General features: G+C 40.1%; 1 protein-coding gene across 10 annotated transcripts in view; it reads left to right on the forward strand.

The window, feature by feature from the left end:
• Positions 1–242: 242 nt before the first annotated feature.
• Positions 243–13,953, forward strand: part of RBMS1 (RNA binding motif single stranded interacting protein 1) — a 212,987-nt gene continuing 199,276 nt past the window's right edge. For 2 of the 10 annotated variants that reach the window (XM_067741773.1, XM_067741764.1), the window contains exon 1: positions 244–718. Coding sequence is in view for 9 of the 10 variants with exons in the window: in XM_067741764.1 (XP_067597865.1) it covers positions 644–718 (75 nt within the window). In the remaining variant the exon portion in view is untranslated. Of the gene's footprint in view, positions 719–13,953 lie in introns of all 10 variants that reach the window. The other 8 variants (XM_067741766.1, XM_067741767.1, XM_067741769.1 and 5 more) reach the window with 6 other exon arrangements.

The raw sequence follows: 13,953 nt of genomic DNA on the forward strand, positions 1-13,953 counted from the left end.
CAGTTCTTAAGCTGGGCCCCCCCCAATCTACCCCCCACCCTCCACCCCCAACACAAAGCGATTCGGGCTCCCAAGGCTTCTGCCCGTCAAGCCTGGGAGGTGAGGAGTGGTTAAAACTCAGCCCTCACCTCCAGCCGGTCCCGGCTCCGCGGCGCCCAAGCCCCGCCCCCGCCCGCCCTTCCCCCACGGCCTCGGCACGCCAGCCCCTCTCCCCTCTCCCAATCGGGCGCACCCACCCCAGATGCCGCCTGGCACCGAGCGCAGCCGCCGCCGCCGCCGCAGCAGCAGCACTTTCCACTTGTATTGATCACCTCCCGGCCCCGCTGAGCCTGCTCGCCGCAGCGGAGCGCGGCCAGCGCGCCAGCCCTTGGCAGCCCCGGAGCACTCGGGCTCCGGGAGGCAACTCCTTGCGAGCGCCCTGTCCGGGGTGCCCTCTGCGCTCTGCAGTGTCTTTCTGTCTGGGAGCAGAAGAAGGAGGAGGAGGAGAGGGAGGAGGAGGAGGAGGAGGAGGAGGACGTCTGGTCCGGGCTGAGAGGTGGAGCAGCGGCAGCAGCCGCCGCCGGAAAGGGAGAGGCAGGAGAGACCGAGACTTGGAAACCCCAAAGTACCCGCGACCCTGCACGGCAGGCTCCCTTCCAGCTTCATGGGCAAAGTGTGGAAACAGCAGATGTACCCTCAGTACGCCACCTACTACTACCCCCAGTATCTTCAAGCGAAGGTAAAGGGGCGCCGGGGGCGGGGGGCGCCGGGGGCGCGCGCGGCTCCGGTCCGGGAGGGGCACGCGGCGAACCCCCGCCGCCTCCGGTGGAGTTGATGGAAGGTTGCTAACTATAGCGCTGGCCTGGGCGAAGCCCGGCGGCGCGCGGGGCGGCGGCTGCCCGCGGAGCGGAGTGCTGGGATCGGGTTACAGAAAGCCGCGGGGGGAGAGACTAGACAGGAAAGAGCCGCCGGCCCCTTCCTGGCCCGGGAAGCGGGGAGGGTCGCGGGCCGAGCGGCGCCCCTCGCCGAGCCTTGGCTGCTCGGCCGCCGACGCCTGGGGCCCGCGGCAGCACCCGCTGGCGGCGCGGATCTTCGAGCCCTTCTCCTGGGCCTCGCCCGGCGAGCAGTAACTCTCGGCTTCCCTCGGAGTGCCGCGGAGCCTCCCGCCCCCCGAGGACGCCCCTCAGCCTCCCGCGCGCGAGACAACTGGGGCTCGAGGCTGGGGACGGGACTTTTTCCTCCCCGCCTCCGGCCCTGCGCGCCCGCCCCTCGCCTTGATCTTTGTGCGGTGTGGCACTTCACCTGGTTACTGATTTCTACTTTTACGCTGTTGTTTTGGGTAGAAAAGTGGTCAAAGTTCACTCAGCGTTCATTGATGTCCCTTTTAATCTTCCCTGTAGCTTCTGCAAAGGAGGGACAATGGGCAGATTTCGATGCAGAGAAAGAAGTGACTTAGTATTTAGTTTAGAGACATACTACCGTATATGTTTACCACAGATCGATTTCCAGTGGTGCTTTCTCAAAAACGGCCTTGGAGCACGCGTAGGTAACACAGCGGATGACATGTAGTCATACAAATTGCGACTGGCTTTCCAGGGACCCTGGGTACGTTGTTAGTGGGCCTATCCTATTTTGACAATAAGAATTTGATGCCTCCTGAACTCAGGAAAAAAAATATTGGGTCCGTGAAGAGTGAGGGTTTCACTGCTTTGGAAGCTTTTCCCCACAGTTTGGGAGGGCAAAAGTTGGATGCACCAGACTTCTTCAGCAATTAGCATCTCTTATCTTGACTCCTGGTGCCCTTCTAGATCACAAAAGATGCAGCCTCTGAACTTTCCTTGGGAGGTTGTAATCATGCCCTGCTTGCTGGCAGAGGGCATTTCTGGCCTGGTGCAGAGAATCTCTGATTCAACCTTGATAAGCTTTTCTTTCTTACAAGTGTGTGTGGTCCATGTTATGTACCTACATCATAGTTTTGTATGTGTCCACGTAAAAAGGACACTTGTTAGCATAGAGACCTGAAATTTCTTAGCCCTCAAGGGCCTCATTTTCACCCCCCTCCCCATTTTCATTTTACTTTGGGTCGCCACAAAGTGGCAAGATGGTAGCAGCAAGGGTACCCATCATTCATTCTTGTGTGGTCGCTGCTGTATTTGTTTTCAGGGAGTGAAGGGAGGTACCCGTGTTTTGGTGAGCTACACTGTAAATATAAGTTGTTCAAAGAAATTTTGAAGTGTAATCAATGCTCTACCTTTTAGATATCATATATGTTTAATGCACTTGTTTAAATTATGCAGCATTGGGTACCTAAAGGACAGCCTATTCAACACTTAACTATATGAATAATAAATAACATACACTCAGGTGAAAAAGAAAAAAAGGCCATGTTTCTACAGGCATATTCACCTTAGTAATTTTTATGTACCATTAGTAAGTTAGAAACCAAGTACGTAGCATTTAATATAGCTAATGCAATGCCATTTGGCTCTTTTTGCCCCGTAAATAATTGAAGAGAGAGACAAACGGCAAGAGCCTGCTCTAGTAATTAGGGTCGGATCCCAGAAAGCTTTAGGGCCCATTTTCTGAAAGTGTGCTTCCTGCATAAAGCATTTAATATTGATTTGTGTTACGGTAAATGACATTCTCAAAGCATATCTTGCTGTTTCGCCTATGAAATCTGAAATCCTATTATTCTGAATCTCTTTGTTTCCGGAGAAAGACACACATACTCACTTGACCTATATAACTTGGTATTAAAGTTTGATAATTAAATCTAAATTCCCTGTTGTAAAGTATCTTGATTATCTCAGGAAGAGGCATCTCCTAAAATGTAAAGCGACTAGATGCAGATTTTAGGTAGCATAGTTCAGAACACATAGCCCTTTTTGTCTCCCGTATCTCATCTTTCTCTTGGTCACATGGTATTGTGAGTCATTAAAAAAAATAGAGACCTGATTTGATTTGTAGTCAGTTTAAAAACAAGTGTTACCTAATCTACCTAAAGAGTTAGTAAACTGACGTAGAATCTGTTGTCTACAGTGACGATCCTTGCCTCTGTGTGTGTGTATTTTAACCTTCCTGAAATATGGGATAGAAAACATCACTGTTTAAAGTACAGTGATGTGTTTGCTAGACAGAGTTGTTTTGAAACTTCTGTGTGGAAGCTCTATCAAAAACTGAGGGATGGCACGATCGTTTACCAAGTGATATTTGACTTAAACTTGTGATCCAGAGATGGATGTGTTTTGAATGGAAAAAGAATAAACGGGTGGGATTTCTTTTCATTAGAAGGAATAGACACCAATGAAAATGGCACTTGAAAATGAGTTTTGTTGCCATGCCGTAAAAAGTTAACATATGTCAAATCATTCTTCGTATGTTAGTCATCCAGAGTCTTTTCAGAAAAATGTAGTAATTTTTCTCTATAAAAATATATTAGTTACTTCTGCATTCTGCTAACAGTCAACAACCAATGGAGCCTGTGGAGCTGGATTACAGTGTGTGACCATATTGGTATGCTTTGTGCTTTGACAGAAAAAGATAATTATTAGAAAAAGTAATACAGCTGCATTAGACATAAAGTAAAGTTGAGGATGTTATAGAAAGGCAGGACATGGGTGGAAATGAAGGAGACTGCGAAATTTTTATAATGCCTTAGCGTAGAGTAACAGAGATTGCAAGTAACCTGATTTTACACGCTTGTTGAGTTTTTTTGTATTTCTCCGTTAAGGGTGGTCTTATCACAGCAGGGTTCTCTTTATCACCTGACACATTCATTCTAAGATACAGGTTGATGTAGCTTCATAAATATAAGCACGTATTGTTCTAAAGGATTTTCTAAATTATTAAGTGACTTATGCCGTATTACTAAAAATTAAATTTGGTATCTACTTTTCAGATACACAGGAAAAATTCTGGTAACGTAACATTTTAATTAACATTTTGTGTGTAGACATTTTCACTTATTGCAAGGCAACCCTTGAATTCTGTTTGTTTCAAAGATATCATGATGTACATTACTGCCAATATGTGTATGCAAATATTTATGGACATCGAAATACTTATTCTAGTTCTTCTGAAGAAAGGGAAGTACAAAATGTTCTTTACATGGTTAGCTAATATTTCATACCAGCTACAAGCAGTTTGACACATTTGTGTCTTTATTCATAGTTATATTGTTTTGTGTACTAAAGAAATGTTCTACACTAGAGAAATGTTTGTTTCTAAAACAAATGTTTGTTTAAAAGCTATTTTTGTATAAGTGTATGCCAAAGAACATACCTGAACCTAGCTTCAAAATCTGAAAAATAATGAGTAATATAATTTGGTATTCTATTAATGAAGCTACTAGAAAAAAAGCAGCTTTTCTGAATTGAATTTTTGGGTGCATTAACATTTTGTTGAATTCCTTAACTTTTCCTTAGTCATAGTCAAATGAATATTGTATCAATCTGTTTCTCCAGGAATGAGAGATCATGATTTGATACGTGGAACTACTGAGTAGATTAAGGTGACTTGGAGGTACAGTGGCATGATATTAAAACTTGGGTTGCTCTGTGTCTTGAGAAGTAAGTACGTTTGTGAGATGAATAAAGTTTGCTTAAATGCATCAATACAGTAATACAATATTTTACGTGATGAATACACCTTATTTCCTTAAGTGAGCGGGGTATTGTGGCTGTCTGGAAGTGGTGTTGGAAGGCTCAAGAGCACGGAAATGCTAAAATCAAGATGCATTATGATGAAATATTGTAGCACCCTTCCCCTCGGACAGCCATTTCTTTTGAATTTCCATAATGCATCTTATTTCTTTATATGTTGGGAGACAAATCTTATGCTCCTAGAATGGAACAGGGAAAGATAAGTGAAGAGAAGTAGGAAAGTATTCAGTCATTTAGTATCAGTATAACTAGCTATACCTTACATGTTTGGCAATCTTGGCTTCCAATTTAAATTCAAATATGGGCAATTTCCATGTAATACACTTTCAGGAAAAACATTTTTTTAAGCTTTACTGATATATCTCTCAGACTTTGTATTTTGCTTAACGGTTTTTTGGAACTTTTAAATTACCCCAGCTTACTTAATGAGTACTGAAATTTTAATAAGTCGTAGGTCTTTACACTAAAGACAAAGGGACCTTTTTCCCTTTTCTTTTTACTAAAGAGGGAGTTGCCAGGAAATAAAATTCTTTTTTTTCCCCTATGTCTGCTTAACCAATAAAAATCATGTGAGGAAGATCTAGAATGGAGATAAAAATGATATGGACACCTAAATGTTGTTCATTCTTTTTAAAGATGAAGAATTTCTTGCCTAGTTTGTTTTTTATTGGATGCTCAGTTCCCTAAAGTTTATTTTCCCCAAGCATGGTGTCCTTATCCCATACTAAGTCTCTCTTCAAAGGCTATCAGCCCTCCCTATTTCCTTGCTTGATTTGCAGAACAGTAGGTGCTAAATAAATGCTTGTTAGTGACTATTATTATTCTGAATAAGTACATGCAAAATTTTTTTAGACAAGAAAAAAATTATAGACCAAAATCTACAAATATAATAACTCAGCCTGATTTTCTAATGAAATCTCAATATAGTTTGATTTGAACGTTAATTTATTTTGTTCCTATAATGAAAACTTCAAACATTTTATGAAGTGAGTAAGATCCCTAAGATGAATCACATATCAATTGATCCGTGTTTCATTTATGGAATCAAAAGTGCCTTTTTTTTTGGCAGTCTTTATTAAAGAATATGGTGCCAGAAAAAACAACTCACAATATTATATCAAAGAGGGAAATGTTACATGTGATGAATTGGTGACTCAGCCTGTCTTTGCCTCTTATTACTGGCCCCCACCAACAGGATTCAAACTTTTTTCTGCTTAATTTTCAAGAAAATCCTTATTTTTCAGAGTATTTCAGATGTGGTAAAAACATTTATTCATTTCATGGTTAATAACTAAAACATAAACTAGCATTAAGGTGTTCAGAATTATAATTATCTCTGTTACTGAGTGTTGTATAACCCTAATATGACATTCAGCCACCTAGCTTTTTATCTCATTCATTGGGTATTATAGGAATAAGCAGGAACATATCCAGTTGTTCTTAAGTGGAAGTGTTTTATTCAATGTAACATCGCTTATTTTAAAGAAAGTGTAGTAATGATATGTCAGTGATTTAAATGCAGTGCCGTAATATTTGGTACAAAACTAAACCATATATTCAAAATTGAACATTGGGCTTGGGGATGTTATGTGGAATGAATGTAAATGTTCTGGTTTCTCTGCTGTATCATTTTAACGAGTAAGTAGTAAAACCTGGTGGAACTCGGCTATTCCTCGGGAGAAGCAGCACTTGGATGATACAGACATTTACCACCGGGAGTTTCGTCAGATGGTACACAGCAAAATGTCTTCTTACATTGTGTGTGTCAAACACACATGCAAATTTGAGCATGCACACAAATTTGATAACAGAAACCAAATGATTTCTTAATCAAGTAGAAATGTGGGGAAAAGTGTAAAGAGAATGGTGACAGCCAAGCCAGCAAGCTAAATGTGTTTCTCACATATTTGAATTCCTTATTTTTGCTTAATGCATCTAGTCTCCTTAACATAATTATATGAATATTTAAAATTTTCAAACAAACATTGGAAAATAAGTGTGTCAAAGATGGTGAGAGAGAAAAAGGGGGCAGAAGTCAACATCTAGACCTCCTAGAGGAGAAAATGTTCAGTCTAAAACTGAACATCGTCATTCCCCATACATTGTCTTTTAGCTAATTCTTAAATGGATGCATTTACCATTTTAGAGGATGGAAAACAGTCTTCTGGATGACAGATATGAAAACCTAGATTCTAAAAGAGAGATTAGATGCTTATATCAACAGCTAACTTATAAAAACACACAAAATCAATGTCTGGTGGATGATTGCCTACAATGGCTGTAAATAACATCTGTATTCTGGAATTAGGCTAAATTTTAATCTGGTGTTTGTGGGAAATTGCTGAGGCTCATGAAGGGCTAAAATACTAACTAGGCGATCGTATTTCCTTAGTGACCCCAGAGCACCATTCTCTGCACTTGATATTAAGAAAGGTTAGGGAGTGTAATATCTGGTCCCTGCTCTCCAGCTGCCAGGGAAGACAGAATAGACACAATTCAAGACATAAGCAAAGAATATCTACAAAACAGTACACCCAGGAAGGCAGCATACCAACCAAGGGTCTGAGTGACAGGAAGGCACTCAGATCTATATGTGGGATGAAAAACAGTGCCATGTGTACTGTGAGAAAAAGTAAAGTGCTAATAGAAGTTCCAGTAAACCTGGGAATTTTAGAAAGAATTGGGCTTTAGATGAATGAATGAAAATTTCTTGAAATGATAATCACCATTGTTTTGTATATTTTCTGCTCTATAATCCTTTTATGACTACTTAGAGCTTTAAAGAATATCACCTTTTTGTACTTCATGTTAACTCCTTCTCCTCAAAGTTTCATATACAATTACCTTATTTTACATTATTATTTTTCCAGTTTTATGCTTATAAGTGTGCTATTAAACCCACCTATTAGGGTTGTGACAGGCCGAGAATATAATCCTTAAATGATGACATAATGGTTATATAGAAGTATTACATTTATTGTTTAAACCATTTGAAGTGATGTTTATTTCTCCTAATTTATTAGCCTTCTTTGGAGTTTTGTTATATTGCTAATTACATCTTTGTGTGCCTGCAATTTACATCTTGATAATGTGTCTATTGTGAGCTAGCATTTCTTCAGAAAAAAACAGATTTTTTTATTATTCCTGATCTTTCATGGTTATAGCTTTTTATTCTCTTTATTTGGTCATTATCTAGCTTTAATTCTTTTAAAATAAGCTGTTTACTCTGCAATGGAGCTAAGTCCTTCAGGAGTCATATTATCCTCTGGCCTCAGTGTGAGACACAGAACCGATCCCTCTGGCTACCCATTGAACAACAAGTGCTATTGGGCTGCTGGGTCCAGTAAAAGAGCAATTTCAGGGAAGGTTTTCGTGCAACAAAACTAGATCATTTCATTGATATGATAAATAATTTTTACTGATCTTGAAGGAAAAATGCATCATCTTCCCAGCTGTGCAAGTGGGTGGGCCTTCTTTACATGATACTAGTTTTGTTTTTTATAAGTGGAAAAATTTACTAATAAGAATGGGCAGAATTAGATGGATACATCATGGAATTCTGTGCTTTTTCTAAACTTGAGTTTCTTGGGGCGGGGAATCAAAGTTGCCGAAAAAGAATTTTAGATTATAAACTTACATTTCCATTATACTTAAGCCCCTCAAATGACACTATACTATTTCCCCTGTTTAACACTTTTTAAACATTATGACTTTGAGACTTATAATTGGGAGTATGTTTGTGCTGGAAAACCGCTTAAACCCTTCCTCACCTGTAGAATAGCAATGAAATATTTTCGCAGTTTGAAATAAAGTCTCAGATAAAATATTTGGTTACAAGGAAAAGTAAATCATATCAGAAATTTGTAATACCACCAACTTTACCCTTGTCTTCTCAACAATAACTTGGATTCATCACCGAACAGGTTTTTGACAAATGCAGACATTTACAGAAAGAAAAATTTGCCAGTTTTTATTTTCAGGTCATTAACTGAAATACTCCCCAAACCCTCTCTGCTTCCTACAGAGCACAGCTTTGATTAATTGCATTGCTTTAAAAATGGAAGCCTTAAAAAAAAATTGCTAATCTCAGTTCTTAGGTTTTATTCTACATGATTATTTGCATACCTTTATTAACAACAACAACACAGAAAGAACTGGCTAGCAGAGAAACTTCTATAGCTGAAATTCTATAGCTGGGCAAATGATATTTTTTAGAGCGCTATGTGATTTGTTCTGTGACTGGGTATACCTTATCTTACAAGCGAATTGTGTTTCCAGCAGGTTTTGTTCCAGAAAGTTCACTTATCAATTATTTAGAACTTGAAACTCATCTAGTATATTTCACATATAAATTGTTATCTTTAATGATAGGGTCTCCAGCCAACCCATAAGAGCCTGTGAAAGTAACCCAGTTTATAATTCACATACACTTGTTCTGTACTGGTCCTACCGTAGAACCAAATCATCACACGGGGACAATGTTTCTTGGAGGAGGGGGGTGAGTATTCAGAGTTGGAATTCGGGGAACCCATCTTGGCCCCCTTTAGGGGACTGAGGAGTTTTCCCTAACTCACCTGAGGGGGCAGTGGGAAGACGAGTTCCCTTAGTCCCTCAGAAGGGGCTTTGAGCTTCTAGGACTGAGGACCGGGTTTCAAGAAGAGATGGGAGGTGTGGCTTGTGGAGTCACGTGGGTCAGGGATTTGCGAAGCTGGGAGTTGTGGGTTCAGGAGCTTCTCGCTGAGTTAAGGCCCTGGGAGACGTCCTCGCTCCTCGCTCCTGAGACTAGCTCCCTGCTTACTTTTCTTTCCCTGTGTTGGCCTCACTGATAATCTCTTGTTCCCCTTCCTCCTAGCCCACCCTCAATTTTCATAAAGCAGTCCCCGGCTATCTAAGAAGTAGGGCTTTTCATCCCTAGCTCATCACTGACTAGATTACTACAGCCTCACAAGCTTTCCTTCTCTTCTCTAGCACGGAATCAAGCAAACAGCTCTTGAGCCTGGTAACAAGAAGGATATCAAAAGACAGAGAAAACATTGTCCAATACCATCACTTCTCTTATTTTCACCAAGTCCTGGTCCAACAATGGTTCATAACTCTTAGGGGAACCTCAAACCTTGAGAATCTGAAGGTGGCACATTCCCATTAACCTCAGATTTTTACTGAGACTCAGCCCGTAGAGCACAGGTTAAGAATCCTACCCTGAAAGGAGGGCAAAAATGGAACCAGCCTATGCTTTAGAACACAGCTCAGACCATAGATCCCTTGGTATTTTGTTTCTGGATTGCGGCTTGACTCTGGGGTGAAGAGCTAGACAAAGCCCAAGGGCCTGCAAAGGAGGAATGGCAAGGGTCCAGGGGGTTGGGCAATCTCAAAGCGTGCTTCCTCTTTCCCGTCTCCTTTTCCGCCACTCCTTCCTTCCCCTTTCTCCTCCATTCCTGCTTCTACCTTTTCTTCTTGCGCAGTAACAGTAGTGCCACTGTGGACTGGCTTCTGGCCAGCTACACGTGTGTGTGCCTAGTGGTGAATCTGCCAGGGTGACGGCTGCATACAAGCTAGTCCCACTGCGTCTGCCCAAGTCAGGGACCAAGTGGGTCTGACTTAATTTGGCTAAAAAAAAACTTTGCTACCTCTTAATGCTACAGATTATGATTAAGAATTTGCTAATTACAGTTCCCTCTTTGAATGGGATTTTCTTTCTGATTCCTTATCCAATTTTATATGGAAAATTTAAATAAAATTGTATTTGGTAATGTATAAGTGTTACAGAAGCACAGGCATGATGTAATACTTTGAACAAAAGAGAATATAATTAGCATAATAAAAAGTGTTTTGATGCCAAATGTGGGCTCTTAATGAGATTGGAACTTTAAATATGACATAGTGAAATGGTAAGCTGCATACAATTTTTCTGTACCCATAATAACATTTAAAATCATATGTAACCATTTTTTTCTGTTTCTTGAATATTTCACACAACTATTCTTTAAAAATAACCACGAAATATTGTGTTTTTCTGATTGGCAAAAGACTAAAAAAAGGTGTGTTTCTTACTTGGTAGTAGTTCCTCAGATTTTAATTTTAATAGCAAACATCTTAAATGTTGATTTCGATTGCTTTTTTTAAAGAGTAGATTATATCTTAACGTATAAATAGGACTTCAAATGACAGTGTTCTTTTCTACCCCTCTATCTCTGTCACCAAATTCAAATTCATGTCTCAGCAGTTCGGGATGTTCTTCGGTGCATATCCTTTGAGCCTTCAAAATTTGATTTGACTGTGTTCTGACGATAGCTTGTTCAGATAAGCACACGGTGATCGTCATCTGTGTGTCTGGGCCCTAATGAACATCTGCTTTCTAGGGCGCCACAGGAGCACCTTTCTTTGTTTCCTCTTCCTTTGCCTTTTTGATTTGAATCTTGTTAAACCCTGCAAATGGGGTTGTTTTTCAGTATGCAAATACTCCCATCTCCCTTTTTGGAAAAGAAAAAAAAGCGCCAGATATTTTAAACATGAACGCGTTGGGAATTTAAAAGGAGTCTGCAGGAAGCAAGTGCACAACTATAGTTCTACTCTTGACCACTCAGACATGTTGTACTAAAATCATCTAGCTGAGATCATAGAGTTGGAGCTACCTGGTGGGCAATTTAATTAAATTCAACAAACACTGAGCAGGCATTGTATTAGGCCCTGGAAGGTGCAAATATGTAAATGAGGCATGATTCCTGCCATTGTGGAACACGAGATAATTTTATTTACTTGTTTATTTAAAGTTTTTATTTTAGGTAGAACATATATATAGTATGGCGCACACATTTTAAATATGTAGATTGTTATGCTCATGTACTGGCCACCCAGGTCACTCTATGACATTTCCAGCACCCAGAAAGCACCCTCATGCCCCTTCTCACAGTTTCCTCCCCAGAGGTATCCGCTAGTCTTACTTCTATCTTTGTAGATTGGTTTTGCCTATTCTTGTACTTCATAAAAATGAAGTCCTGGGCTTCCCTGGTGGCGCAGTGGTTGAGAGTCCGCCTGCCGATGCAGGGGACACGGGTTCGTGCCCCGGTCCGGGAAGATCCCACATGGCGCGGAGCAGCTGGGCCCGTGAGCCATGGCCGCTGAGCCTGCGCGTCCGGAGCCTGTGCTCCGCAACGGGAGAGGCCACAACAGTGAGAGGCCCGTGTACCGCAAAAAAAAAAAAAAAATGTCCTGTCGTATGTATCCTTTTGTGTCTGGCCTCCTTAGCTCATCGATGTTTTGGTTTGATTCATCCATGTTCTTATGTGTAGCAGTCGATTCTTTTTTTAATGCTATGTAGTATTCTATTAGAGAATATATCATGATTCATTTATCTGTTCTACTATTAATGGGCATTTGGATTATTTCAATTTGGAGCTGTTATGAATAAAATTGCTGTAATTATTCTTGTTCACACCATTTGGTCAACATATGCATTTAGTCATAAGAGAGGAACTGGTAGGTCACATGATATGTGTATGTTCATCTAAAATGGTAGATATTACCATTTTCTAGTCCTACTGGCAAAGTGTGAGAAAGCTATTTGCTCTGTATGTCACTAACACTTGGTATTGTCGGTCTTTTTAATTTTAGCCCTTCTGGTGGGTGGTATCTCATTATGGTTTTAATTTGCATTTCCCTGATGATTAATGATGTTGAGCACTTTTTCATATATTTATTGGCCAATTGGATCTCCTCTTTCGTGAAGTGTCTTTCAGATATTTTGCTCACTTCTTAAACATAACAGCTTTATTGAATATAATTCACATAACATAAAACTCAACCTTTTGCTCGCTTTTTTAAAAAATATCTTTATTGGAGTATAATTGCTTTACAATGGTATGTTAGCTTCTGCTTTATAATAAAGTAAATCAGCTATGCATATACCTATAGCCCCATATCCCCTCCCTCTTGCATCTCCCTCCCACCCTCCCTATCCCACCCCTCTAGGTGGTCACAAAGCACCGAGCTGATCTTCCTTTGCTATGCGGCTGCTTCCCACTAGCTATCTATTTTACATTTAGTAGTATATATAAGTCCATGCACTCTCTCACTTCGTCCCAGCTTACCCTTCCCCCTCAAGTCTATTCTCTATGTCTGTGTCTTTATTCCTATCCTGCCCCTAGGTTCTTCAGAACCTTTTTTTTTTTTTTTTTTAGATTCCATGTATATGTGTTAGCATACAGCATTTGTTTTTCTCTTTCTGACTTACTTCACTCTGTGTGACAGACTCTAAGTCCATCCACCTCACTACAAATAACTCAATTTCGTTTCTTTTTATGGCTGAGTAATATTCCATTGTATATGTGCCACATCTTCTTTATCCATTCATCTGTCAATGGACACTTAGGTTGCTTCCATGTCCTGGCTATTGTAAATAGAGCTGCAATGAACGTTGTGGTACATGACTCTTTGAATTATGGTTTTCTCAGGGTATATGCCCAGTAGTGGGGTTGCTGGGTCATATGATAGTTCTATTTTTAGTTTTTTAAGGAACCTCCATACTGTTCTCCATAGTGGCTGTATCAATTTACATTCCCACCAACAGTGCAAGAGGGTTCCCTTTCTTGCTTTTTATATGGGGTTGTCCTTTTTATTGGTTGTAGGTTTTTAAATAAAGTCTGGATACAAATCGTTCATCAGATATATATGTGTGAGGGTATCTCCTCCCAGTTTTCAGTTTTCCCTTTCATTATCTGATTACTATCTTTTAATAAATAAAGTTCTTAATTTTAATGAAGTTCAGTTTATGATTTATGTTCACCACTTTTTGTGTCTGTTTTAGAAATCATTGCTTACTTTAAGGTCATGAAATTATATTCCTATATTTTCTTCCAGGAGCTGTATTTTATCTTTCACATTTAGCTCTGCAATCCATTTCTAATTAATTTTTGTGTTTGTGGATAGGGTCAAGATTCATTTCCCTCCCATATGAATATCTAACTGATCCAGCAGCATTTATTGAAAAGACATTTTCGTTTTCCCCTTTGAAGTTCAGTGCCGTCTTTGTTGTAAATCAGGTGACCACATTTACGTGTTTCTTTTTCTGGACTTTTTGTTTGGCTCTCTATGTATTCTTGTGTCAATACTACCTGGTCTTAATTACCAGAGCAATATATTAACTGTGTATTCTTCAAAGTGGCCTTAACTATTCTAGATCTTCTACCTTTTAAAATAAATTTTAGAATAAGCTTATCAATTTTCATAAAAAAAGAAATCTGATAGAATTTTTATTGGACTGACATTAAGTCTATACATCAATATCGGGAGAAATGATATCTTCCAGTCCTTCTTA

Source organism: Pseudorca crassidens, chromosome 6 (assembly GCF_039906515.1).
Source record: "Pseudorca crassidens isolate mPseCra1 chromosome 6, mPseCra1.hap1, whole genome shotgun sequence".
Lineage (NCBI taxonomy): Eukaryota > Metazoa > Chordata > Mammalia > Artiodactyla > Delphinidae > Pseudorca > Pseudorca crassidens.